The sequence below is a fragment of the Vombatus ursinus genome, unplaced genomic scaffold (assembly GCF_900497805.2).
Source record: "Vombatus ursinus unplaced genomic scaffold, bare-nosed wombat genome assembly UNPS02010639.1, whole genome shotgun sequence".
Taxonomy (NCBI): Eukaryota; Metazoa; Chordata; class Mammalia; order Diprotodontia; family Vombatidae; genus Vombatus; species Vombatus ursinus.
Genome location: NW_020950417.1, coordinates 4,726,329 through 4,753,783, shown reverse-complemented (window position 1 = coordinate 4,753,783; position 27,455 = coordinate 4,726,329). Strand labels below are relative to the sequence as shown.

Genomic DNA, 27,455 nt, shown 5'->3' with positions numbered 1-27,455 from the left:
AAGATCTCCGCTAAAGAAGGGCTCCAACCTGAGCTGGGAAGCAGCAGCAGCATCTGATCTGATAAGGGAACTGAGAGCAGTGGCAGCCGAGGAAGCCAGCAAAGGAAGGTGGGGCTGAAGTGTGGTGGTGGATGGGGTGGTGGTGGGAGGGGGTAAGGGGTGGAATCTGAGCGAAAGGGGGGTGGTGGTGGTGAGGGTGAAAGAAGGAGGATCCTGGAAGTTTCAGAGAGGATCTGTCAGAAGTGAAGGAAGCAGAAAAAAGGACTCGTGAGATATCTCTCCGTGCCCGGAGGGGGAGGTTATAAAATCCAAACAGCAAGGAGGGGGGGGTGGGAAGAGAGAATAAAGGAAGCAGCAGTTGCATCTCCCCCACCCCTCCCCCTCAGCCCCTCTCCTCAGCCCAGCCCAAATTTCAGAGGGGGCAAAAGAAAAAGCAGATCTCAGCCCTACCCCAGGCGCAGAGGAGGAGGATCGCTCTCGGTTGCGCTAACTCTCTAGCCTAGCAGGAGATTCGAGAAAAGAAAGAGCCAAGGAGGTTAGGGAGGAGCAGTGAGACCGCCGGGCAAAACTCTCTCTGCTGCACTCTGTGTGTGTGTGTGTGTGTCTCTGTGTGTGTGTGTGTGTGTGTGTGTGTGTGTGTGTGTGTGTGTATCTGTGCGCGCGTGTCTGTCAGTGTACGTCTCCGCTCCGGATCAGGATGTTGTTCCCCAAAGTTTGGTGGCTGCTGCTGCTGTTCCCGGAGCTGCTCCTACTGGTCCCAGCACAGAAGTTCTCTGCTCTCACGGTAAGCCCGAGGAAATGCCTCCTCCCTCCCTCTTCATCCCCCTCCCTCCCTTTCGCGGGCCGACATAGAAGGCTACTAAGCTGTTTCGGCCGGCACCAGGGGTGCCCCTTCGGTCCGCACGCGCGCACGCCCGGGACTGCCCTCTCTTCCCCAGCCCGCGCTGCTCTCTCGCTCCCCGTGCGCCCTCTGTCCCCTCCCAGCCAAACTGCTCTTCTTCCTTTCCCCGAGCCTCAGAACAGGTTGGTTCGCAGAGCCAAAGAGATCGGCAACTGCGCTTCTTCTCGGGGTCCCTCTACGCTCTCTTTCCTTTTCCCCTTCTGGATTGGGTGGCTCGATAAGGTGGCAGCCCCACATCACCGTTGACTTCTTTTGCGGGACCCAGGGGCAGAGCAGTCATTCGTCTATATCCTGTTAAGGGGCTCTTGTTGCGCTGGGGTCTGAAATGCTGGGGATTCAGGAACCCCCGCCTTCGCGCTTAGGGTCCCAGCGTATTGAGACTTGGATGGGTAGGGTGAATGTTGCAGAACTCGAGTCCCGGGCTTGTGAAGTTCATGGGCCGAGAAGAAAAGTGGGTACAAAAGAGTAAAAGAATAACTGGGTCGTGGGAGGATGATGGACCATGCTGGTCCTAGCTGACAGGCAGCTTTGGGGCTGTCAGACAGTTCAACTCGACTGGGGCCAGGGAAACCCATCTGACCTGTGAAGCAGGAGCTCTTGTACCCCACTCCCTGGTTTCTGTCTTTCCAACCGCCCCCCCCCCCGGCATTTATTCCCTCCATTTGACCTTTGTTGGATAGAGAGAACCAGCATCCGTAATTCTTACTCTCCTAGGGACCAGGGAACCGGGGGGCGTGGGTGGGGGGATGGGAGCGATGGGGCAGAAAAGAAGAAAGAATGAATATTGTTTTCTTCCTGAACTTTAATATAATAGAGGAACAAGTTGCTTTAATTTGTCTTCCCTCTCTGGGAAAGGCTAAGGGAGAAGTCAGTTTAAGTATGAGGTTAGCCTTAAGTCTCCTGGGCTTGGATCCATCCTTAGGTTTATTTCCCTAGCTAGGGCAAAAATCCTGCATTGAAGCAGCTCTCCCAAATGTGTGGGTCATCCGTGGTTGACCACGATGTATTTTTTTTTCTTCTCAACTGCAAGTTTCTATGAGACAGTTTCTGGCTGTGTCCAGCACCTTATGCCAGAGGCAGAGCTATGTATAGGGGATGGGTGAGCCAATTCATTAGGATTGCTAAATAAACCATAAACCTTTCCCTAGCCAAGACCTGAGGTTTGCAGCTAATGGCTCAGTTCAGTCTTCTTGCGGCGCTTGCAGTGTTTGCAAAGCTATAATTAATGCAATCTGCAGAAATAAAAACATTCCACTTAGATGTGTTTTTAAACAAGTGCTTGAGAAAACATGAAGGTAGAGAGAACACCTCTTGTCGAGAGCAGCTTTTAAGTGGTGAGGGATGTGTCTTAAAGGTGTTTATTATATTAAAAATAAGGACAGTTGTGAAATGAGCTGTTTTCAAATTCTACTTTTCAGCAAGTATAAAACATTTGTGTGAGATTCTCTTAAAAAAAGAGAGAGAGTGAGAGGAAAGGAGTTAGTGAGTTTGACTGCTCATACCTAAAATTCTTCACAAGAGGTCCCCAATACCTGTCTTGTAGCTCAGGAGTTCAAAAGACAGGAGATTATAAATTGCTAATTAAAAACATTAAAGGAATGGTTTCATATGCAGATCACTTGACTATCATTTCATCACCCAGATAAAAGCAAGTTAAGTTGAAATAAATGTATATATTTTCATATGTATTCAATTCATAGATTGTTCCCTGAATATAACACAACAGTGTCCCCTTTTCCCTCAAGAAATAACAGCAGAAACTACTGAGAGCACTAAGGGAAGAGAAGAGATGTTCAGAATTTCACTGTTCTGGTATTAGGTGATTGTTGGCTTTACATGGTAATCAGAAGACTAGGTAAGTTCTCATGAAACTAGACCACTAAGTAGATTATAGCAGAGGCAGCAGCAGCCACCCCACAGCAGGTCATTGCCTCTCACATCTCTCTCTCTCTCTCTCTCTCTCTCTCTCTCTTTTAAGTGTAAAAAGCACAGGTTACTCCAGGACCCTCTGACTTATTCTAGCCTTGTTTGATTCATGTTAGAAAAACGGAATCAAATAGTTACTTAAGTGTATTTTTCTTCTTTTTCTAAGTATATTAAACTAGGTGTATTCAAACTTTTTTGGTAGTTGTTGGGAGGCAGGTGGGGAGAGAAGGGTTCTTAAAGGTTGCTCTAGGAATTTTTTTCATGAGGGTTCAGGGTTGACCCTGTCTGTTTTCATGGGACTCCTAGTATAAAGTTGAAAATACCTCCTGAATACTGCTTTTTTAAAGCACAAAATCTTGTAACAATAAACCTTTTGTTATAGTAAAAAAAAGTTTTTGAAATAAATAAATGCTGTATTGGTTCAGGGGCTAGGTGGAAGATTTACCTTTGTATCTTCATTATTTTTTTTTTCAAAATGGACAAGTAGTAAGTAAGTAAGTCAGCTGAAATAGAAGTTTTATTGATTGGCCATCAGAAGTGTTGGGGGAATGCTCATCTCTTTTTCTACCAAGATATGGAATGATTTTGCTGACCTTTTTCAGAGGCATTCATTCAAAGGGATGGTGCACTCTTTAAGAGAGTTGCTTTGGATTTCCAGCAAGATGCCATGGTCTGTAAATTGGTCCATGTGAAATACTTAAAAACTCTGTAATATAAATAATCCTGCACTGATGTGTCACTGGAGAAAATGTCATTCTGTTGCCCTGTAGAGAGAGTGCATCCAACCAAAAGCCCTGAGAATATTACGTTTCATATTTCTCTATGTGTGGATCAGGGTGTGGTTTAGGCAAATCGAGGGTGGCAAGTGAAGAAAAGTTGATGGTTTATCTATTTCTTTCTGGACCACTCATTCTCATTATCCAGTGACAGAAAGTCAACCCCTTCTGAGACTGCAAAATTTATCAATGGCTGGATTCTACCAACAAGGCAACCCTTTTTACCTCTCAACCCCTCTTTGTTCTGAAATGCACAATGTGCCATGCTAAGGAATATGACATGTTTAGAGTCAGTCGCTGAACTTGAACATGTATTCATTTGTATGTGAGTTATTAGACATTAAATTTAAAAGTTTTGGTTTTCCTCAGGAAGTCCCCTTTTCTTATCCCTGAGCATGCAGAAAGACAGCATGACCAGAGAGCATCTTTTTTAATAGCAGTTGGTGACTCATTTTACCTACAGGTTTTATCTAATATGTTTAGAGTTGTTTCCAATCAACATTCATCTTAGCTTCTACCTTCTATCCTAACTTGCAAATGCTTTTTTTTCTTTCCTGGCTAAGCAAATCCTAGGATTAGGCAATATCAATTTTTCATGTCGACAAATGACTTGTTTCATTTTAATACTCTTGGTGGGCTAAGGAATTACCATGAGAAGTTCTTGTTAGTCACACTTTCTTTTATTCTTTCCCAAAAAACAAAACAGAAAATACCACCTTATGGGATGGGTATTGGAGTAAGATCAAAACCATTTGTATTCTAATTTAGTTGGTCCAGTTCTGATATTTCAGTTTTTCCACTGAGAAAAAAGGGGTTAACAAGACCTGAAATCCATTCTTTCAGAAGTTTTTGAAGGTAATTAATGGTAAGTGGTGAATTTTATAATTGGCTAGATGATGACCTTTAATTCCTCACCTTATCCTTTGCTATTTCATCTTGAGTGACCATCTACTTCTGTTCTCTGCTTTTATGCCCTCAGATTCTACTGGTTGACTATTTCAGGAACTTCTCATACTGCTACTATCATACTTTTTTGATTTTATGTGGCACTATCCTGAATGGAACATATAATCCATCTGTATATTAAATAATTAAAACAATTATTATCAACCCATTTATATATATGCCTGAGAAAGACAGAAAAGTGGACACTATCTGCCTATACATTAAAAAAATTAAAAGTAATTTCTTTCATTCTTGGCCAATCCCATGTGGCAGTCTGACTGGGACATCTAATATTGATCTTGATAAAGCAGCAAGAAGAAAAAAATACTTTTCCATTTCTGAGGAAATTGCTCTTTGAAATATAGTCATTAGTACCTTTAATAGTTTCTTGTATTAGATGTGAAATATTACTGGGAACTAATGTCTTTTTTCTTTTTCTCCCATTGCATGCATGATTTGGAGTATTCAGTACCCTGAATAGGATCTATTTCAGTCACTGGTGTGAAATGTACCACTAAGGTAGTAGAGCAGAAGAAAACTAAACACAATCAACATTTTCCAACTTAGAAACCCACTTAGATGGCGTCTCCAAACCCAAACATTTGGAAGAGTTGCTTTAATTTTGACTTGAAACCAAGACCATAAATAAAACTATAAGCAGCTCCAGATCCTAACAGGATCATGCAGCAAATGGGCACTGGGGCAGCAGAGGTTAGAGCAGCTCTGACAATAATGTGTGGCTCAGGAATTCTCCATCAAAATAAATCTTTAAGACAACTCAGACTTGAAGACTGGGAGCTATTATTAAAGTTGTGAGTGGAACCTCTGATTGGAGATCCTAGGTGTGATTTACACAAAGAATACCGCACATCATCTTCTGCCCAATATAAGATGTAAACTGCCTGATGAAAGGGTACCAGTGTGGCATGTAGAGAGAATGTTGAACTTGGAGTCAAGAAGACTGATGTTGGGCAAGCCATTTAAATTCTTGCAGCCTCATTTTCACCAATTGTAAAATGGAGTTAAAATTGCATTTCTCTCTGAGGGTGGTTGTGCAGATCTAAGAAGATAAGGTGTTTAAAGCATTCTGCAGACCTTGAAGCACTGTATAAATGTGGACTTTTACCAGGGAGATTTGGAAGTTAAATCTTCAGAAAAGATACTGCTTATATGAATAAACTATTGATTCAAAGCATTTTCATATCCACCCAATTTGTAGCAGATATTCTTGAGGGGAGAGATATTACTTCATTGTGCTCATGAGGTATCTTTTCAAGCTGTGTAAGCAAGGTAGTATGGTATGAAGGAAGGAGTCCTTAATTTGGAATCAGAGGACCTGGAGTTTTAATTGTAGCTACTTTCTGCTTGAGTGACCTTGGACAAATTGCTTAAATACTCAAGGCCTTGGTTTCCCCGTCTGCAGATATGAGATTTGGACTTGTGACCTTTAAGTCTTACCTATCCAGCTCTAAGTTCTATAGTTTTAAATTTTGAATTATTTTACCATAGTTCATTTAAATAAAGATGCCCTTCTAGGGGTATTTTGTCAATTCCTACTTTCATTCATATGGAAATGAAACGTCTAAAAGAAAAAAAAGAAAGAAGAAATTTGCCTAACTTGGTTCTTTAGCTTCAGGCTTTACGAGACTAGCCCAAAGGCTGTGATGACACCCAAAAAGAATGGAACCAAATAAGAAGGTAGCTAAAGGTAATATCTTTAACTTCAAAAATAGAAATGTTATTAAATGAAGGAAAATCTTTGTGTATACAAGAAGTATTGACATAAATTAATGACTTTGAACAATGGAATGGGTTTCAAAATTAATTCTTTTCAATTTGAAATACCTTAAAAAAAACTTCTCCCATATAACATCATATAACCATTCTTGGCAGCCATGAACTCAAGGTTAGTGGTTGTTTGACATAATTGTTACTTCCTCTTTTTCTCTTTTGAGCATCTCTTCATTTGACCAATTTATCTCTTTTCCACTCAATTCAATTAAAAAAAACATATATTAAGCACTGATTCTGTGTAGCTTACTCTCTTAAGTGCTAAAGCTACAAACAAGAAATGTTCCCTGCCTGCAGGAAGTTTACATTATACTTTCTGGCTTGTTTTAGCCTTCTCTATTTATGCCTGTTTCATTTTTCTAGCCCAAGCACCACCAATTCGAATCTATACTACCTTCATCCTAAAATCTATTCATTGCTTTTGCTTTTTTTCTCTTTTAGCCATGACTGAAATTTTGCAATTGTCCTAAGCTGTCTCCTTCGGACACTTTTTGTGCTATGATTGCTTCTCCTCCATCACCCTTGCTGCGTTGGTGGCAGAAACTGGAAAAATGAGCCGCTTCTGCTGGGTGGGCCAATGACGTTATGTTACCCCCCAGCATCATGTTACTGACGCCATCCATTAGCAGTTTTGAAACCGTATGGCAAAAGCATTTTTTGAGTAGAAGAAATTTTACCATTTGAGGTTGCTGGCAAAGAGTCTTCAAATAACAATGAAGTTTCAGGAAAGCATGAAGAGTTGTAGGTAAACACAAGTAATCTGCGGTGTGTTTGATCAATGGCTCAGACCACTTTAGTACAGCATCATTAGGATAATCTATTAGAACAATTACATATTGGAGGCTATGGAATTGTTGGGATTTCAGTTAGCTCTTAAAGAACCAATTCATGAGTTTAACAATAAAAGAATTTATAAAAGAAAGAAAAAGAAGCCCTAAGTACATAATGTAACCTCATTTAAGTTGGGCTATTTGCTTTATTTACATTTCACTGTCTTCAGTGATCAGGGGATTGGAAGCAATTGATGTTTCCCTATCTGCTAGTTTTAGACTCAGAAAAAGAAATTAGAATTCCTTCATGTGATTAACAAGAATAAATATTCTTTCTTCCAGGAACCAGGGTGATTTTTGTTCTGTTGCCATGAATAGATGCCTGAATGTCCTGAGCAAATTCCATTTCACTTATCAGCCTATAGTTCCATAAAAGTAGTTGATAATTTCCTAGTCAATGCCAAGGATGCTTACAATTATTAATAGGTAATCATTTGATTGATAATGATGATAATGATGATGATGATGATGACATCGATGAGGGTAGCACCTCATACAATCCTGTTAAATTAAATCATTAAAACTCAACCTATTCCACAGAAGGTATTCAACTACATTCTCTGCCCTGAAGATTATAGTTGAAAGTCGGACAGAGAAAACTTGAATGGATTTACTGAGAGGATGAAAATTCATCTTCGTCCCTAGCTGCCCTATAGAAACAGTGTAAGCAAGTGTTTTCTCATCCTCATGTATCTGGAAGGTATATTGGGACATCACAAGATCATAGATCACAGTTTTAGAGAACGAAGAAACTTCTAGTCCAACCCCTTCGTTTTACAGTTGAGGAAACTGAGGGTCAGACAGCTGTCAGTAACTGAAGTTGAACCCTTGTCTTCTTGACCTCAAGAAGACTATCTACCAAGCTGCTCCTCTGTATCACTTGTATCTCTTCTTTGATAATATTACTACTGCTGCTGCTGCTGCTGCTGCTATTACTACTACTAGCCAACAGTTAGGTAGTCCTTTTAATGTTTGCAAAATGCTTTGCAGGGGAATTATTTCTATCTTCACAATAACCTTAAGAGATAGGTAGTACTATCATTACCAGAGAAAAATGAGACTAAGAGAGTTTAAGTGACTTGCTAACAGTCAAAAAGCTAAGAAGTATCTAAAGCAGGATTTGAACCAAGTCCTCATGACTTTAAATTCAGCCCTCTGTTCACTAAATCACATTACCTCTCAAAATAGTGAAATAATTTCTGTTTTCAAAATACTTTGAGAAGTTGTGGGTAGAATACATCACTGAAGTGAGAAACAGCATTGATACTGATCTTTGTATTTCCTTTCAGGTCCAAAATTCTAAAATTTGGTGATTATTACCACAACACTATTCTGTACTTTGGAGGCCAGTTTCGTCAACTCATTTCCAAATATATTATGTCTTTCCTATCCATAAATTCTTTCACTGATTAGTTTAGCACTTTATAAGTTGTATAATGCATTGCTCAATTCCTTTTTGGACAAAGACTGATTTTTTTCTTGATAAGAGACTGAATTTATCCTTCAACAAAGAAGTTTGCCCATTGTTCTTTCTTTCTTCTGAGGAATCAAGTAATTCCCTTATTTTAGTTTATAGCTACTTTTTGCTATTTATATATTAAAACTTTCAGTCAGTTATTTTTTCAATTGTATCTGATTCTTCGTGACCCTATTTGGAGTTTTCTTGGCAAAGATGCTGAGTGGTTTGTCATTTCCTTCTCCAGATCATTTTACAGATGAGGAAACTGAGGCAAACAGGGTTAAATGACTTGCCTAGGGTCCCACAGCTAGTAAGTGCACGGAGGCCAGATTTGAACTCAAGAAGATAAGTCTTTCTGTATCCAGGCCCAGCACTCTAGCCACTGTACCACCTAGCTGGTTTAAAACTATATAGTGTATATATACATATATATATATATACACACACATATATATATATACTATATGTACTTTACATAGTATATATAGTATAGTATATATATATATACTATTTACATTTATTATTTCTGTATACTCTCTTTAAATAAACCTCCCTCAGAGAATTTGCCCATGTATGTTTGAGACTAAAATAACAGTTCAGTGCTTCAATAGGTTTTTAGCCTGGATATTGGCTTTTTTTTTCTTTTTTTTTTGCCAATGATGCAGATTACAACCCATCTATATCTTCCCATCCCATGAGACTCTCATGCATATCCTCAGATAATTCACCCCAGAGGATCCACCCAATCCTAGTGTTTGAGGATACTATTCAACAGATAAGCTGTCTCCAACAGAGAAACATTGCAAATCCACAACATAAGCAAGCTTCAGATCTCCTGAACGTTATTTCATTTTTTTCTTTAGTTTCAAAAATATTCTGTGCCTTTTGTAAAGATAGTTTCCTTCATAAAGATTGGTTATTTAATCATGCTATACAAAATGTCAATAATGGATTAAAATTGGTTTTAAAAAGCTTAAATAAAGCTGAGATTTTTAGAGTATTTGAAGTATAGTAGACATTTGCAGTATTATATCACTTCATATGGCGGTGCACCTGGGCCTTTGTGGGCCTTGAGTATTCAAATAATCAAAAAGAGTTTTAGTGAATCTGATGAAAAGCTAGGTCAAAGTTAGTTTCCTCTTATTTTCTCACGTTAAACAGTCTCAAGACAATGGAAAATTTCTGAAAACTTTGAGGATAAAGCTTCTAGATAATGAGACATTAAAAAAGACTGTTTCCCACAATTCTTTCTTTATCTTCAATAAAATGTAAAAAAAAACCCCACTTATTTTCCCATGTTAGCTGTCTCAGAAGGAAATAAAATTAAGTATTTTATAATACATGTATCTTTAAAACATAATTTATATTCATTGAAACGAAAACTAAGACAAAGTAGTGTCAAATGATACACTTGTCACATTCCCTATTTTTTCTTGGTCGGTCTCTAACCACAAATATTCGTTCATTGCTGGGGTTAGGTAATCCCAAACAAGAACAAGTAGTTTTTGCTCCATAATAAAATGGTTTCTTTTCAGATATTGGCTATTAGATTCTAAAAATTATTTTAAAATATTAGCTACTAAAAAGGCACTCTTGCCTTTTGTTTTATTGTTATTAACTTGTTCCCTTTATAGTACTTTATAATTAATCCAGTACTTTCAAATATGTAATTTCATTTGATCCTGACAAGAACCCCTAGGATGCCAGCCTTCTCGTTCCCATTTTACAGATGAGTCTCAGACAGAGAATGATAGGTTCTAGATTCAAACTCAGGTCTTCAGACTCCCTCTCTATTTAGCCTTACTAACTATTCTGCCTTGCAACAAATACAAAAATTTAGTTATGTGTCTTGCAAAAATAGAAGTTAACCATTTAGAATCACTTGTCATTGTAAGGACACACATAACTTTATAACTTCCCGTCAGAAAATCTAGGCTTGGTCAAGTGAAAATAATGTGCTGGAGTTTTGTGATAATGCAATTTATTAAATATTTGTTCTAAGGAATATTAATCTTGGACCCCATACAAAGAGAAGCAGGCATTAAATCTATCAAATGGTCCCCATTTTTGTGTAGTTTCAAAATAACAGAATCATAAAGTTAGAATGATTACAGAGACACTTTTTATGCCTTGGTGACCTTGAGCAAGTCATCTAACCTCAGTTAGCCACAGTTTCCTCATTTGTAAAATGAAGGAGCTGGCCCAGATGACCTCAAAACTATGATGCTTCCAACCTTGTGATCTTAGCCTGAAACTAGAAGGAACTTCAGAGGCCATCTACCCCAGAACCCTGATCTTGTATGAAGAAATTGAGACTCGGGAACCTTAAACGATTCACCTAAATTCACACAGGTCTTAAGTATCAGAGGCAGGCTTAGAATCCAAGTCCTCTGACTGAAGAGCCAATGCCTTTTTCACCATATTGTGCTGCCTCAAGAATTGACTCTATGACATCTCTGACAAGTGACCATGCAGTGTCTTCCTGAATAGTTTTAGACTTTGGAAAGTTCTCTCTTATACTGAGCTGAAATCTAATTCAGAGTTGCTTATGCCCAGTGATTTTATTCTGCCCTTTTTAGCTACATTGATTAATCTAATGCCTCTTCCACGATGTAACCTTTCACAAACTTGAGACAGCTAACATATCCCTCCCAAGTGTTTTCTCCAGTTTCAATACTCCAAAATCTTCCAGCCATCCTTCGTATGCTATTATTTTCAGATCCTTTGCATTCCGTTTGCCCTCCTCTGATTGTCCTCAATATTCTTTTTAAAATGTGGTGGCTAGTTCTGAGTGAGGATAATATTCCAGGGAATGGACAGATGATGAACCATATGAGTATAGGGGAAAGGTCAGCTTGCCTATTCTGGATGCTTTAATTCTCTTAATGTAGCCTACGATCGTAGTTATTTCCCATTGTTGACCCATGTTTTGCTTGTAGACGTCCAAAACCTCTAGGTCTTTTTCATGTGTTATAAAATCACGTATCTCCAATCCTACGCTTTTGCAGTTGTTTTCGAATTAAGTATAAGATATTTGCTCTTAACAAGTTACATTTTGTTAGTTTTGGTCTGTCCACAGAAATTTTGTGCCCAGGACAAGAGTGGGTGATTCACCTGGGGTACGGCCTTTTGGAAAGAGAAGCATGCTGTGGGATGCTAGGGTTTCTGTACTTTTGAAGAGACTTGCTCCTGCTGAGAAAGCTAGATGGGAAGGGGAGAGATAAAGAATCGGGCCAAGGCCTGTGGAGTGATCATCATAGGAGGTAGTATGTGTTAAGATGATATTGAGGGAGAGGATGAGGAAGATATCATTTAGAGTATGGCCACTGGAGATATATGTATGCACGTGTGTCTTAGGAAGAAAACCCAAGAAGATTATCTGCAACCTTTCAGTTTCAGTGCCTTGGAGCAAAGTCCCAGTCACTCTGCCTTGGTTACAACTCTGGATGCTGTTTTTCAACCAGCTACAAATAAATGAAACTCATATTTTCTCTAATATTTTCTTCCTTGCCTGAAACAATCTCTCTTAGAATGGAGTTTTATGGCGTAGACACCAGATGTGGTGTTACAGCAAGTCTCCAGGGATAATATTATGTCTTGGGCTTACATTCATACTTTTTTCTTCCAAAGCTCATGGCAATTTTATAAATATTATCTCATTTGTCCTCATGTCCTCCTATCCTTTTCCGCCAGGAAGAAATATATTCAGTATGTATATATTTTAGGTTTTAGTAAACACCTCAGGGTAAGGAAAGTGAGCAGCAGCTCTGACCTGAACATACATGTCTATTATGAGTTATAACTTTGCCAGATACACGGATATGTGCTTATGATAATCAGTTCTCTATACTTAAAAGATTTACCTTTTGGAGGCAGTTGCCAAGGATGGATCTTTCTTTTATTCACAGATATAATCCAGGCGGAGTCAAGACTATTTCCCCCACTCTTGGCTTTCATTTCTACCTGTCTTCATAATATCCTTTTATACACTGCCTGAGATACCCAGGTGCTATCATTCAGGCAGTGTTTAAAAATGGCCTGACACCTAACTTTTTTGGAAATGATTTTCCCCAGTATTTCCTGAATCTACCACAGGAGGGAGCCCAAGAATAAACATCGTCTTGTCTGACTTTGGGGGAGGGGTAATGAAGGTGGGATTTGGAGTTGGGCCATGCACCTGAAAGCTTCGCTATTCATGTCACTGACATCTGGGATGCAAACACCAACCTCGCATCACCTAACATTTGATCTCAGTTTTCATGTCCATCTTCCAAAGCTTAAATGTTGAGTTTATTAGGATACAAGATGCAAAAGTGGGGAATAAAGAAACCTTAGAGCTAGTTTAAAACAAAAATCTACTGATTTTAGTCATAAACCCAAGGATTCCCAGATTCAATATAAGAATACAAAATATGCTCTAAGAAAAGGGTTTTCTGGTGCTGTTGTTGCATTTTTTTTTCTTTCTTTCTTTTTTTTTTCTAAATCTGCCCCTTTTGTTACCCTGGGGGATTGTTAAAAGGGTCTCTGTTTGTTGAAACATTAGGTTGGTTGACTTTGCATGTTGTTTTCTTTCCACAGCAATACAAATTCATTCAGTGAATCAGATTTTATTTAAAGAGATGACTTAATTTATTTTCTCTGCTGAATTTATAGGACTATGTTTCAGTGTTCCCAAGGGATGGCCATTCTCAAGCATGTCAAATTTTATGATGGATTTTGACCTGAAAGGATTTAGCTGCTACAAATCTGAACACTGTGCTGAGGGTTTCAAAGTCACCTTTTCACTAAGCCTTTTCCCATAGAGACTTCAAATATGGCTTTATGGAAAGAATACTTCATTTGAAGAGTTAACTGTCTACCTTCCCCTTTTTTGTTGATCCTGTTTTAGAATGATGATTGGAAGCCACATAAGATTTCCTCAGCACAAATAAATGAGAATCTTGATTTTAAAAAATCTTCATTGCCCCCACCACTATTTACCATCGCCATCTCTTGGCCCCACCCATATTTGCCAACAACATCCTTTGGCCTCCTTTCTATTCTACCATATTATTCCCTTCCCTATGCCACTGAAGAAAACAAGTATTTGCTTACTGAAAATATGCTCGAAGTTCTCTCACAAACCTAGATTTCCATGAAAGGAAATAGGGATGAAAGCAAATCGTCTCCCAGCTTGATTTTCCATAGGTTTTCCACTTTACTAGAGGTGAGAAACCTTCTCTCACCAAAAGCATAAAAGTTTCTCCAAGGAGTCTTTATCACGTATCAGGCTGTAGATCTTTCAGACGGTGGAAATTACATAAAAAGCAACACATAGCATGAACAGAAGCAAACAAAAATTATGCTAGTTTTCTTTACATTTACCAGTTTGATGACACAAAGAAGCAACTACAGTTTAATAATTTTGTGTGTCTTCTGATTGTGAGCTAAGAATTTAATGTAGGTTCTGGGACTATTGTACTACTATTATTAGTTTTCCAACTAATCTGTCATCTCTGGAAACAGATGACTTTCTGGCTTTATTTCATACAACTTCTTTCTAGGTACTCTATATGCAAGTCAAATTGGATTGCTTGCTGTTCCCCAGATGCATCCCACATTTTCACCCTGCGTTGTCTCACCATTAATCCTTTGTTCACACTATCTCCTGCGCCTTAAATGACCTCTTATGTCCACTTCACCTGCCAAATTCCTACTCATTTTTTAAAGTCCGAAGATAACAACACCCCCTTCCTAATAGCTATTACCAATGGATATTCTCTTTTCTTAACCACATGTTATATATTATTTCTGTTATATTTTGTGTGCATGTGTCACATTTCCCTACCAGATTGTAAGTTTCCCAAGGTTAGGGACCTTGTTTTAATCGAAGGAGTAATTGTAGCATAATAATAATTGGCATTTAGATAACATTTTAGAGTTTGCAAAGGGTTTATATACATTATATCATTTGGGTCTCACAATAACCCTGTGAGCTAGGTGCTATTATTATTCCATTCTCTGAAACTGAGATTCAGATAAGTTAAATGACCTGTTTGTGGTCATATATAGCCAGCAAGAATCAGAGGTGGAATTTGAAACCAGGTTTTCCTGATAGCAAGTGTAATACTCTGTGTTACTGGGTTCAAGTTCTCTTACTCCACCTGCGAGACCTTGAGAAATTCTCCCTGGACCCTAGTTTCTTCGTCAAAATGATAGGGTTAAACTACACGACTTCTAAGAACTAAGGTTCTTTTCAGCTCCAACATTCTGCAATCTGAACTCTGTGTCTTCTCTTATGCAATGCTGTGCCAATAGCAGGCATTAATAAATGTTTATGGAATTGAACAACAGGCATGGTTTGATTGAGCTATGTGTGAAAAGATTGATTCACAATGCAGCTCTTACGATGCATGAGACCTATTTTAATTCATTTACATTAATATTTATTAAGTGCCTACTATGTGTAGGCAGTATGCTGCTAGTCACATTAAAACAAGGAACAGTTTTGTTGGGTTTTGTGTAATTTCATTACAGCCAGAAAGTCCAAAATAAAGGGTTCTTTCAAAGGATTGCCACTGGGCCACAAGCTCTGATGACCCTGGAAAAAAGGGTTTGAATTTCTCTACAATGTATACGTCTAGTCTTATATTTCTGACAACATCCCCCAGCACAGAGGGTTTACGTCATAGGCCCTTTGGCAGTCTAGTGAAAACTATAGACCCCTTCTTTGAATACATAAAAAGGGAAATCAATTATATTGAAATACATTCATCAAAATAGTTTTTGAAAACAAGTTTGCCAACTTCAGGTTAAGGACCCTTGCCTTAGAATATGATACCAAAAAAATGAATAACAGTAGAAAAGATAGATTGGTTTTATAGAGAGTGATAACTGATGGTCAGCCTGAGAATACTGTTGATATGCATGCAATGTCAGGGTATAAAGAAAGGTTCTCAGCATGTAGGGTGGATGCCTTGTGATGGCAGATTTATGGAAGTCCATGAACAAGAGGAACAGTATGGGCAGACATGCATAGACGGGGATCCACTTTGCTGAATTGAGTATCCATATTAATAAGATCAAGGATTCTTCAAAGTTAGCTTCTATTTACTTATTGTCAATACATATCTCAGTTTATGCATTATCAACGGGCGTTCCAGTTTGTGTTTGGTCAGCTGAGAATGAAGAACGACTACGTGGAAGGTCATTAAAAAACCCTGTTGGGGCCCAGGGGCCCAAGAAAGATAATAGGTACAAAGGAAAAAACACTGGCTCTAGATTTAGGGGCCCTGGATTCAAATCTTGACTCTGTTACTACCTGGATGACCTTGAGAAAGTCATTTAACCTCCTGAGGCCTCAGTTTCCTCATCTGTAAAATGAAAGGGTTACACTAGATATCTTCATTCCAGTTCAAAATTGATGACTATATAATGTATCCAACTATTTGTGACTGTAAGGTGCTCCCTTCTGTATAAGTAAGACAGAGAAGTGGAAGAATTAAAATTGAAAAGACAATATTGAAGGAGAGACAAGATTTTTAAAATATCTACTTTTTTGAAAATGTTTTAGCAAAATACAGGGAGCCTCAACTTACCAATGGGTTGTGTCCCACAAGTTTCATTGTAAGTTATTTTGTCATTCAGAACACATTTCTCACAGATATATATATATATACTGGTTAGATTTTCAGATCAGCCCAGAAAAACCTATTTAACACATAATATGCCTGAAGTGTAATATGATGCCAAAATAGAGATAAAGCCCTATTTCTATGGAAAAATGCATTCAGAGTTCCATCTTGGGATGTAAGAAACACTTTTTTTTTTTGTAGGCAAAGCAGAAAATAATAGCTTATATTTATATGGCACTAAAGCGATTTTAAGTACAGTTCTAAGTTATTTTTCACTATAACCCTGTGAAGTAGGTAATAGAAATATTTTTTAATCCCCATTTAACAATTGAAAGGGAGATTAAATGATTTGCCTAGGGCCACAGAACTAGGAAGAGTCAAAGCAAGTTTTCAAACCTAGGATTTTCTTGATTCTAAGGCCAGACACCATAGTGTCTCACTCTAGATTGTGGACTTCCTCTCCCCACATCTATTGGTCAGTAGGAGGTGGTACTTCACCAGGTCTCAGTGACTAGTGGTGCTTTCTGTGACCTGGTATATGTACTTCTTCAAGGTAGGGGCCAGGAAGTTGGTGCTTCCTGCTAATATAAAACTGAGACACTTCTCAGTCTTAGTCTAGCTTCCCACAACCTTTTTTCTTTTTTTACTGAGAGCCCCAGGAATGAGTTACTCTTTTTTTCCATTGCTACTTAGTGCTGCTTGGATTTTAAAATTAATATGAATGATAGAAAACAAATAATTCAAGGAAAGGCTCTCAAAAGCACAATCTCCTTTCCTTTTTTCCATTTGAATGATGCTGAAGGGATTCTTAATCTGGGGTCCTTTAAAAAATCTTTAAGTATTAAATTAAATTAAATATTTAAAAATACTTAAAAATACTTTGACAACTGTAATTTGATATAATTAGTTTCCTTTATAATCTTTTGTTTTTTATTTTGTGCATTTAAAGACAGTCAGAGAAGGGTTAGGCTTTACTAGATTACTAGAGAGATCCATGACATAATAAAGGTTAAGAACTTTTCCTCTATAAAGAAAAACAAAGGACCACATAGGTGCCGTTGATGCACATTCGAATATGTGAAGGGCTAAAGTAAAACATCTATATTTCAGTGAAAAACTGGGTTCATGTAGGCTTGAGTGAAAGCTATGGGATAAAAAGCAGGATAAACTTTCTGGGGAGACTGAGTGGGGTTTGGCATCACTTCTGCGCCATCCTAGGATTGGAGGAAGTTTTAAAAATATATGATTCTCAAAAATGCACCACATTCTTTAGTCTGTTTCTTTAATATTTCATTTGGTTTCTAAATACTTCTTTAGGGGAGTAAATACATACCTTTTAAAAATCAAAAGTAGTGGAAAAGTGAAATTCAGTATACACAAATTCATTTGGACAATGAGAGGAAGTGTGATGGAATAGGTAGAGAGCTGGCCTCAAATCTGGGTTTGTGTACTGCTTCTGACTCATCTATTTGGACCTCTCACTATTCTAAGAAACTCTGTAAGAGAAGTTGAAGAGAAGTTGCTGACCTGCTTTGGTAGAGGGAATTTCCTTACCAGAGTCTTCCTTATGACCAAGAAATCACTGGTCCCTGTCTAATTCCTCTCCTTATCTTTTCTTTTTTTTTTCCTTTTCTGTCATGTTAGCCAATCTGATTGGTGTGAGTTGGTACCTCAGAGTTCTCTAATCAATAGTAATTTAGAGCGTGTTTTTTCATACGACTATAGATAGCTTTGATTTCTTCATTTGAAAACTGCCTGTTCATATTCTTTGAACATATATCAATTGGGGAATGACTTGTATTCTTGTACATTTAACTCAATTCTTTATATATTTGAGAAACGAGGTCTTTTGCAGAGACACTTGCTGTAAAAATTGTTTCCCAGTCTTATTCATATCTTTTCTGAGACTGATTCTATTCTGTCAATTGACGTACTCTTATACAAGCATCATTACTGCTAATATTTTAAAGACAATTTCATTTAGGAGAAGAATTCTGGCTTTAATGGAAAATATTTACATTAATAGCACTGACAATACTTGGAAATCCTCTCATCTGTAACATCAAGTGTTCTCATGAAATGGCATCTTTTATCAACATTTTTGGAGAGAGCTTTTAGCATATATTCTAATTTGTTTGCAACCTAGATTTGACCCATCTCTGCCTCGGTCTATTCAGACCATTTTATAGCAAGACAAAGCTGACCACATGATAGTTATATGCAATTTACCAACCACAGGAGTGGTCAAATGTCCTTCATGTCATTGGAGTTCAACTTGTATTTTATTGTATTACCTCAATTTTTTGTCAGGATTGATCATTATCTCATATTTGAGCTCCAAAAATGAAAATAGGTAGCTTTCTCTCTCTCTCTCTCTCTCTCTCTCTCTGTGTCTCTCTCTCTTTCTCTCTGTATATATGTATTCGTTTGTGTGTAAGACTTAAGCATCTCCTACTCTTTGAAGTTCCACTGGAAAGTTTGTTTTATATAAGTCAGTCATTCTACCTACAGTCTGAATGGTTCTGGGCATGTGTGCCTGATTTGAAAACAAAAGTCTGACCGTTCTGACCAAACATAAAGTTGTTGACAAGGTTATCACTGGGAAGAAGCCATCTCACCTAACTCCACAAGAACAGCTGGCATTTATACGATACTATAAGGTTTACAAAACACTTTACATGTCTTATGTCATATGATCCTTACTTTACAAATGAGAAAACTGAGGGACAGAAAAGTTAAGTGAATTTTGGGGTCACACAGCTATTAAATATCTAAGACAGGATTTGGACTTGAAATCAGCTCTTTCTGATTCCAAGTCCAAAAACCAATCAATCAATCAACATTTATTAAGGGCCTACTATGGGCCAGGCACTGTACTAAGCACTGGAGATACAAAAAGAAGCAAAATATGACCTATGCCCTCAAACAAACTATAAATAGGAAATACCAGAGAGAAGGCACAAGAATTGAGGGGGATTGGGAAAGTCTTCCTGTAAAAGATGGAATTTTAGTTGGAAATTAAAAGAACCCAAAGAACTAAGTAGGTGGAGTTGAGGAGGGAGTGTTTCAGGTATGAGGGACAGCTGGACAAAGTGCCCAGAGCCAAGAGATGGGCTATCTTTTTGTGGAGCAGCCAGGAAGCCAGTGTCACTGGATCGAAGAATACATGTTGGGAAATAAGATATAAGAAGACTGGAGAGATAGGAGGGGAGTAGAATATGAAAGGCTTTAACTGCCAGATCATTTTGTATTTGATCTTGGAGGTAATAAGAGGCACTGAAGTTTATGGAGTTTAGAGGTGATATGATTGGACATATACTTTAGGAAAATCACTTCAATGGCTGAATGGAGGATAGATTGGAGTAGGGAGAGACATGAAGCAGACAGACCTACCAGCTGGCTCTTGCAATAGTGAATAGGTAAAAAGAACCAATGTGAGATAAAGAGTGGTGGCAGTTAGAGGAGAGAAGAGGGCATATTTGAGAGATGTATATCCTAATTTATTTACCCCTTTGCTTTTCACAATTTATATTGTCTCTTTACTCATTATCTCTCTAGCTGGCCCTGTATTTGCCAGATCCTTATACTGGGACTGGCCCATTAAGAACCTAGAATCTTTTTCTCTTCTGGGTAGAGGACCAATTTGTGCAAGAATTTGCCCTGGGGCCAAGGACTACTTACCCTATCCTAGTTACTACTTTGAGTTTTGAGAAAAAAAAGAAACACCTGCAGAAGGAGGCCAAGGAAAAGATTAGAAGTGGGACAGTCACAACAAAATGACACATTTCACTCTTTGCCTCAGGGTTCATACTGATACCACTCTGCTATTTTTATGCATCTACAATATTCATATAAAAGCAGGGTTTTATACTACTTTAGATTTTTTGTCTTTTCTGTTTTAAAATTTAATTAATTTTAACATTCAATATATGATATTGAAGTATAAGTGTATATTGCATATATTATATTTATATATATAAGTACATATTGAATAAGTATATATTAAAATATACTTCATATTTATGTCAAATTCTAGTGTCTAGTGCATATCATATCAGTCCCATTGTGTACAGAAGTAATCAAGATCCTGTTATATGCAGGATATGTATTATAAATCTGTTCTATTATGGAATCACTTGGAAACAACATGATTGATAGAATATAGATCAGAAATTTAGGTACATATGAACCTAAGTATATACCTATGAAGCACACGCCACATAAAATGTGAATAAAAAGTTGAAGCTACTCAGTACAGTCATGTGAGCTAGCAATAACCCCCATCAAATAGAAATGCACACACCCAAAGGAAGCTTTCATATACTGCAGATTAAGGGGAGTACAATATTTACAACAAACCAATCTAGGTGGTGGAGAGAATATCCCATGGAAATTTTTGTTGATACTTGCCTTTTTTTTGAGGAATTTGAGTGTGTATCCAAGAAAACTTTAAAGTTTACCTGAAGAGTTTTTTTTTTCCCCTCTTATTTTAGTCTTCTTGAACTTCTAATCAGAATCATGAATTAGAAGAGAATTTCTCACCAGATTTTCAAGACTGCCAGTTTGAGCCTGGCTGGAAATACCACAGAAATAGCCTTTTGAGGTATGCTGGTACTTTTGCTTCCAGCCCAAACCAGAGATTGTAATGGAATGCAAAACTGAGATGGGTCGGGGTGGGGAGGAGAAGAGAGAAACAACTCAACTTTTGTAAATCTCAAGGTCCGGGTATAAGAATCAGTTTGAGTTTGAAAGGAATGTGTATATAGGGGATGGTTTACCTTTTATTGCAGTAGATCATTCCACCTGCTTTTGGTCTAATTCACATTTAATTTACAAAACAGGTCCCACACTCATAATTACCTACAAGAGAGTACATTGATTGCATAGTGGCATAGCTTATAATCACAGGGATGGAGAGGGAAAGCAGGGAATATCTTTAAATCAGTCTTAGAATATAGGTTTATGGGGGACAGAAGTGGGAAAGGGGAAGGGAAACATCATAAATCAGTAGGTATATGTGGAATCGTTGGGGAAGGAAATGGCAAACCATCCAGTATCTTTGCCAAGAAAACCCCAAAGGAGGTCATGAAGAGTCAGACATGACTGAAACCACTGAACAACAACATGTGTGGAGTCAACAAGTTTTGAGTGCTTCCACGTCCAGTCTAGAACCCCTTTCTCTTCCATTAGTTTCCCTGTAATGCTTGGTGTATTGAGGTATTTAGGAAACCTATTCTCCCTCTTGGCAGGGCAACAGGGACCTTGAACCCTTGGGACACTGAACTACTCATGAGGATTTTTCTTAAAGTAACATTGCCCTTGTCAACAGCTTATTGACAATAAGTTATATTAACAATAATAGTTATCCCTTACATATTATACCTAACATTTCTATAGTGCTCTAAGGTTTACAAAGTGCTTTACTTACATATCTCATTTGATCCTTACAACAACCCGGTGAGGTAAGTGCTGTAGGCCAGATCACACAATGTTTCTCTCTCTTTCTCTCTCTCTGACTGTCTAAGTTTTTGTGTCTGTCTCTGCCTCTGTCTGTTTCTCCCTTTTCCCCTCCCTAATATAAGTGAGTGGGAACCCTAGATTGATCTTCATTTGCTAATTTTCTGAATAGTGTTAGACCGCCAAAATTCTTACTTACTTCTGAGCAAAGTAAAGAAGTGTGATAAGCTTTGGGGTAGTGCTTTGAGATTTCTGGATGACAGATGCCATATCAGAATAAGAAGGGAAATTTCCAGGTCTATATTTGATTCCATCTTTTTCATTTAATATTAATGACTAAGTATTTGTCGGATTATTGGTTATTTTCTGAAAGAAAGAAACTAGATAGAGATGTTTGCATAAAAAGGCAGAAACAGGGAGAGAGAGAGAGAGGGAGGTAAGTTTGAGAAGGTAGGAAGGAGAGAGGAGAAGATGGTAACAGGGAAAGGAGAGAGAATAAGCACAAATGATTGATAGAAAACACTAAGTTGTCAAATGCATCAGAATTTCAAAGGTCAGAGTTCAGATTCTGATGTCTGTAGAATACAGGCTATATTCTCAGGAAGGACCCTAAAACAATCACCATAAAAAAAAAAGAAGAAAGAATAGCCCATAAACAGATGTGCACACATATGCCAGAATTTTTATTGTTGGTACTTTACATTTCAGGCCTTGCTTCCCTTCCCTCCCTGCACGTGGGCCCCTGCCTCACCCCACAACACTCTATTCCAAATGCTCAGTTCTAAGGTTGAGTGAACATTGATTTTAGATTCTTGTATAGTTTCCATCGTGCGTGTGTGTGTGTGCGCGCGCGTGCGCATGCATGTCTGTGTATGAGTGCATTAGTTAAATCATCTAACCTGACTTTGCATCATTTATGAAGTGAAATTAATAACACCTGCCTTTCTTGACTGTTACCTGGCTTTATGAAATAAACACAATGTTTTGTGTGTAGTAGTTACTCAACAAATACCTATTTCCGTTGGATCTCTTTGACTAAAGGCACTTGTGTGATTTCCAGGGAATATTACTCTTCTCTTTTAAAATATCATATCTAACACAAAACAAACATAGAAAAACCCACCCTACCACTATCACCACATGCTGCTAAACAAAATACCAACGTTTGCCAGGAGGATTTTGGTTTTGCCATAGCTGATTCAGCTGCAAAGAACACTTCTGGGAGGAGTCACTTAAGCCACAATTACTTAATCTCTTTCTTTTGCTTACCCGGTGCCTTGAAGACATCATTTGTAAACACACAGGATGCCAGATTCTAATCTTGTGTATGTGGTTAAAACAATCCTTTCAGACTGAAACAAAGCAAAGCCCAATGACAAATTTTTCAAGACACCTTCCTGATTGCTGCCTCAGATGTGAGATTAGCCGCACAATTCTCTGCATGCTGCTTAGCAGGCAGGCAGGGAGGCTTTGTAGTCAATGCTATGCTACAATTCTCTTTTGGACCTCTAGATGATAGAAATATCAACTTTACAAATTAACTCATTGAGTCATAGAATTGCAGCATTGGAAGGGACCCTAAGAAGCCTAAAACTAGATAAGGTCTGGCCAGGGACTGGCAAAGTTGATGTTATATTGTTGTGTTGGGAGAAAAAAGATGAGCCATGTGAGGGAAATTCTGACACTGAGATCTGTTCATCTTAATGATAATAATAGCTCACAGTTATATAGCACTTGAAAGTCTGCAAAGCACTTTACTAATATTTTAGTTCATCTTTACAATCTCAGGAGGTAGGTGCTTCTTGTTATCCCAATTTTTGCAGATGAAGAAACTGAGTCAGATGTCAGTTTAGTGACTTGCCCAGGGTCACATAGCAAGTAAATGTCCAAGACTGGATTTGAACTCAGGTCTTCCTGATTCCATGTTCTGAAACTCTATCCACTGTACCACCTAGCTGTCCTACAGTTAATATAAAGCTCTTTCTTTAATTTTGGCTTAAATCCCTAGAATCTATAGTTATCCTGCTAATACTACCACATGGGGTCAAAATTAATTGCAAATACACAGGTGAGGGTTCATTTTTTAACAAGTGACTCAAATAAGCATAACATTATATAGCTTAGAGATTGTTAGGTTAAATTGCTTATTTTATCTCACTATGTGGAATGGTCTGGAAAAATATAGTCAATGCTAAGGGGTTTAGACAACAGAGAAATCAAAGACAAAGGTCAGATTTCTACCTAATACATTTAAAAGCCTATAGCAGCTATTCAAAGACTAACTTCTCATGGACTCATAAACTCCATATGAAAGATACTGATGGTACCAGATTTCATTGAATGGGAATTAAGTTATCAACAGGAAAGAAAGCATAACAAGATAACCTTACAATAAATACATGCACTTTGGTATCAGAAGAAAAATGTCCTGAAAAGATATTCAGAGAAAGAACTTTTAAAAGAGCTACACAAAATGTTTGAAGTACTTTAAGACTTAGCAAAGTAGGTATTAACTGGTTTGGTGAATGTATTGTTGTTTTTATTTTGTAAGAAGACATAATTTGGAGTTCACTATATTAAGGGATTGTCTTATGGATTAGAAACATGAGAAAAGAGGTTTTTTGTTTGTTTTGTTTTTAAACAGAAAAGGTGAGTAATCCAAAGAAATTATAGGAAACCCAGGAGTTATCAAACTACGGACAACCTCACTTTAATTCTCAATTTGGACTATTTTTTTTTTGAGACTGGATTTCCCTCTTTCACTTGGGTTGGAAATGGAGCAGTCATTCATGGGATCAGCCCATGGCTTGCTCCATTTCTAACCCCGGGCCGATTATGAAGTCTAGGCATCCTGGTGATTCCCGAAAGCTTGGAACACTCAAGTTCAAGCTATCTATCAGTAGCCTCAGCTTCTCATGGTAGCAAGGACTACAGATGTATATCACCACATAAGCTATGAATTCTAATCCCACATTAATTTATGGACTCCAGAGCCAGAAGGGATATGAGAGATCATTTAGTCTAAACATATCATTTTTCAAATTAGCAAAAGGAGCCCTAGATACTTAGGAACATTAGACTCATGGTAAATGACAGTCATTATTCAAACCCAGAGCTTTTGACTCAAGATTCAGTGTGCTTTCCTCTATAGAATGTTGCCTCTAATCCTCTTGTCCTTCCTCATATGATTTTAATAGATCTGATTTGTCTGCTTGGGCCCTATTTTCTCTCTAAAGTGGCATAAACTACCATGAATCATAAAAGCCTTTTGAAAGAATGCAGCTCTGGTGAGACAGCTCTGAGTAATGCTCATGTTGCTAGGTTTCCTTCACGACATTTTTGGTCATTTGGAAGGTTTTGACTGATTAGAAATAAGACAAAATCTGTCTTAAGTGACCAATAATCCTCAAAGAGAAGCTATAGTATTGAATTTGAAGTGGATAAAAATGACACATTTCCTAATTGAATTCTATTCACCAAAGTTATCCTCACCTTGAATTTGAGTAAGAAATAAAAGTATGACCAATGTGGATGTGGAAAGAACACTGTATTTGGAAATAAAGCATCTGGATTCAACTGTTTCTCCCTACCTCTGTGATCTTCAGCAAATCACTTACCCTTCTTCTTTTTTTTTTCTAATATGTACAGAATGAAGGCGTAAATGATCTCTAACATCCCTTTCAATGATAAATCTCAGACATATGCCTCATACTCACACATACAGGTGCTGGTGTAGGTTTAAGGGGTATTGTTAGGTATATTTCTTGGAGGTTTGAAGAAAAACCTCAAGCAATTTTGCTTTGAGAGCTGGTAAAATATCCTTGAAAGTTTTCATGGACTTGTCATGAGATTGAAGGCTTCATGAAAGAGGGAGAAGGATTTGTAACTGTACCCAGCTGGGTAACAGGATACCCCTCAGGTTTAAGTAACCTGTATCCATCTTGAATGACTGCAAGGAGATAACCTCCAGCTATGTAGTTGCTAAGTAACAAGAACATCATAGCTTTGTAGCTGGTATAGTTTCTGCCACAGAACAGACCTTTTTTTTTTTTAAGTTTTGAATTGTATAACTAGGGTGCATGGTTGTAACATCTCCTGTAGAAACAGAGATGATGTGTTTCCTTTTAGATATGACATCATCTTCATTGTCTTTACATGCTATTATTCCAATCAATACATAACCAAGGAGACATTCAGCCCATAGATAAAGTTATTGTTGTTCAGTCATTTCAGTCATGTCTGACTCTTTGTGACCCCATTTGGAGTTTTCTTGGCAAAGATACTGGAGTGGTTTGTCATTTCCTTCTCAAGCTCATTTTATAATAAGGAAACTGAGGCAAACAGGGTGAAGTGATTTGCCCAAGGTCACACAGCTAGTAAGTGTCTAAGGACCAGATTTGAACTCAGAAGGAGTTTTCCTGACTCCAGGCATGGCACTCTATCCACTTCACCACCTAGCTGCCCCACCTATATATTAAGATAATCGAATTTTAGAGGTGGAAGTGACCTTAAAAAGAGAATGTAAGTTACTTGAAGGCAGAGACTGTGCCTAACACAGTGTTTGGGACATAATAGGTCCTCAATGAATTCTTATTGACTACTTCTATTATTCAACTCCCTCGTTTCAGAAGAGGAAACCAAAACTTAGAAAGACAAGATTCACCCAAGTTCATACAGGTATTGAGTACCAGGTCCAGGATTCGAACATTGGTTCCCTAACTTAAAACTCAAAGTGTTTTCCCTTGTATTATGCTACTTTATTGAGTCATAGGATGGTTAACTGTTTCCTTTGATATTACATGTTTAAAGCCACAAGGAGAATTCAAGATTAGAGTTTCTACTTCCTTTCACCACACCACAATCTCAGTGCTAGAATTAATTCTATATCCAAGATTGAGTGAGGATTTATTTATTTATGATTTCTTATTTAAGTCCTTTGAGGGCTTGCTGAGCCCTTTTCAGGGCTGCTCATCCACCTCTGGTGTCCGTCTTTCACCTAACTCTCACCTGTGGCTCCAAGAAACTTCAGCATGTGCAGTGGCCACACCTTGGTAAAACCTTCTTGGCAGAAGGGCTAAACCATATTGAGGGTAACAGGCAGCTGAAGTAGGCTCTGTGGAGCACTTAAAGATTGGTCAGACATGGAAGACTCCAAGGTCACCCTCTGCATCCTGGGCCATCACCAGTCATCCTGAATTTGGTTCTGCCTCTGGACTTCAATGACTCAGGAAGAGAGTTAAGCCAACAACTTTGTTCAATTTCACCTCACTGAAGTCCAATTCACATGCAAGACAAAACATTACTCATGATGTTATTGGTCCTCTTAGAAATAGAAGAACAACTTTCTAGTCACTTACAATAGCTATCCTATACCCATTATTAGGAAGAGCTGATTTGGTTGGGAATGTGGTATTAGAGAGTCATCATTACCTTTACGTAAAATGCTTTGCAAATTATTAGTACCATCATCATCATCATCATCATCACTTTTGGGATTAAAAACATACAAATCAAATTTTATGAGCATTGACTTGGATTTTTTTTTATTTTAAAACTATTTAATCATCGGTAAGAGTAAGAATGTTTGATCACGGTGAATGTGGTGAATTCTTAGAGATGAGAGCATTGAGAACTGGCCTGTGGTCTGTCTGGAGTCAAAGTGTTAAATATCCCAGTGTATTTCAGTAAAGTCTGTCATGCCTCAGGCAAGATTTTGAGGACTTGAGTGAAAGGGTTAGTCAAATTGAGCATTGTTGC

The 27,455-nt window shown here is 38.0% G+C and overlaps 1 protein-coding gene across 5 annotated transcripts in view; it reads left to right on the top strand.

Moving 5' to 3' along the window:
* Positions 1–224: 224 nt before the first annotated feature.
* Positions 225–27,455, top strand: part of SMOC2 (SPARC related modular calcium binding 2) — a 251,087-nt gene continuing 223,856 nt past the window's right edge. For all 5 annotated transcript variants that reach the window (XM_027854847.1, XM_027854845.1, XM_027854844.1 and 2 more), the window contains exon 1: positions 225–784. In XM_027854847.1, coding sequence (XP_027710648.1) covers positions 698–784 — 87 coding nt within the window. In that variant the 5' untranslated portion in view covers positions 225–697. The remainder of the gene's footprint in view (positions 785–27,455) is intronic.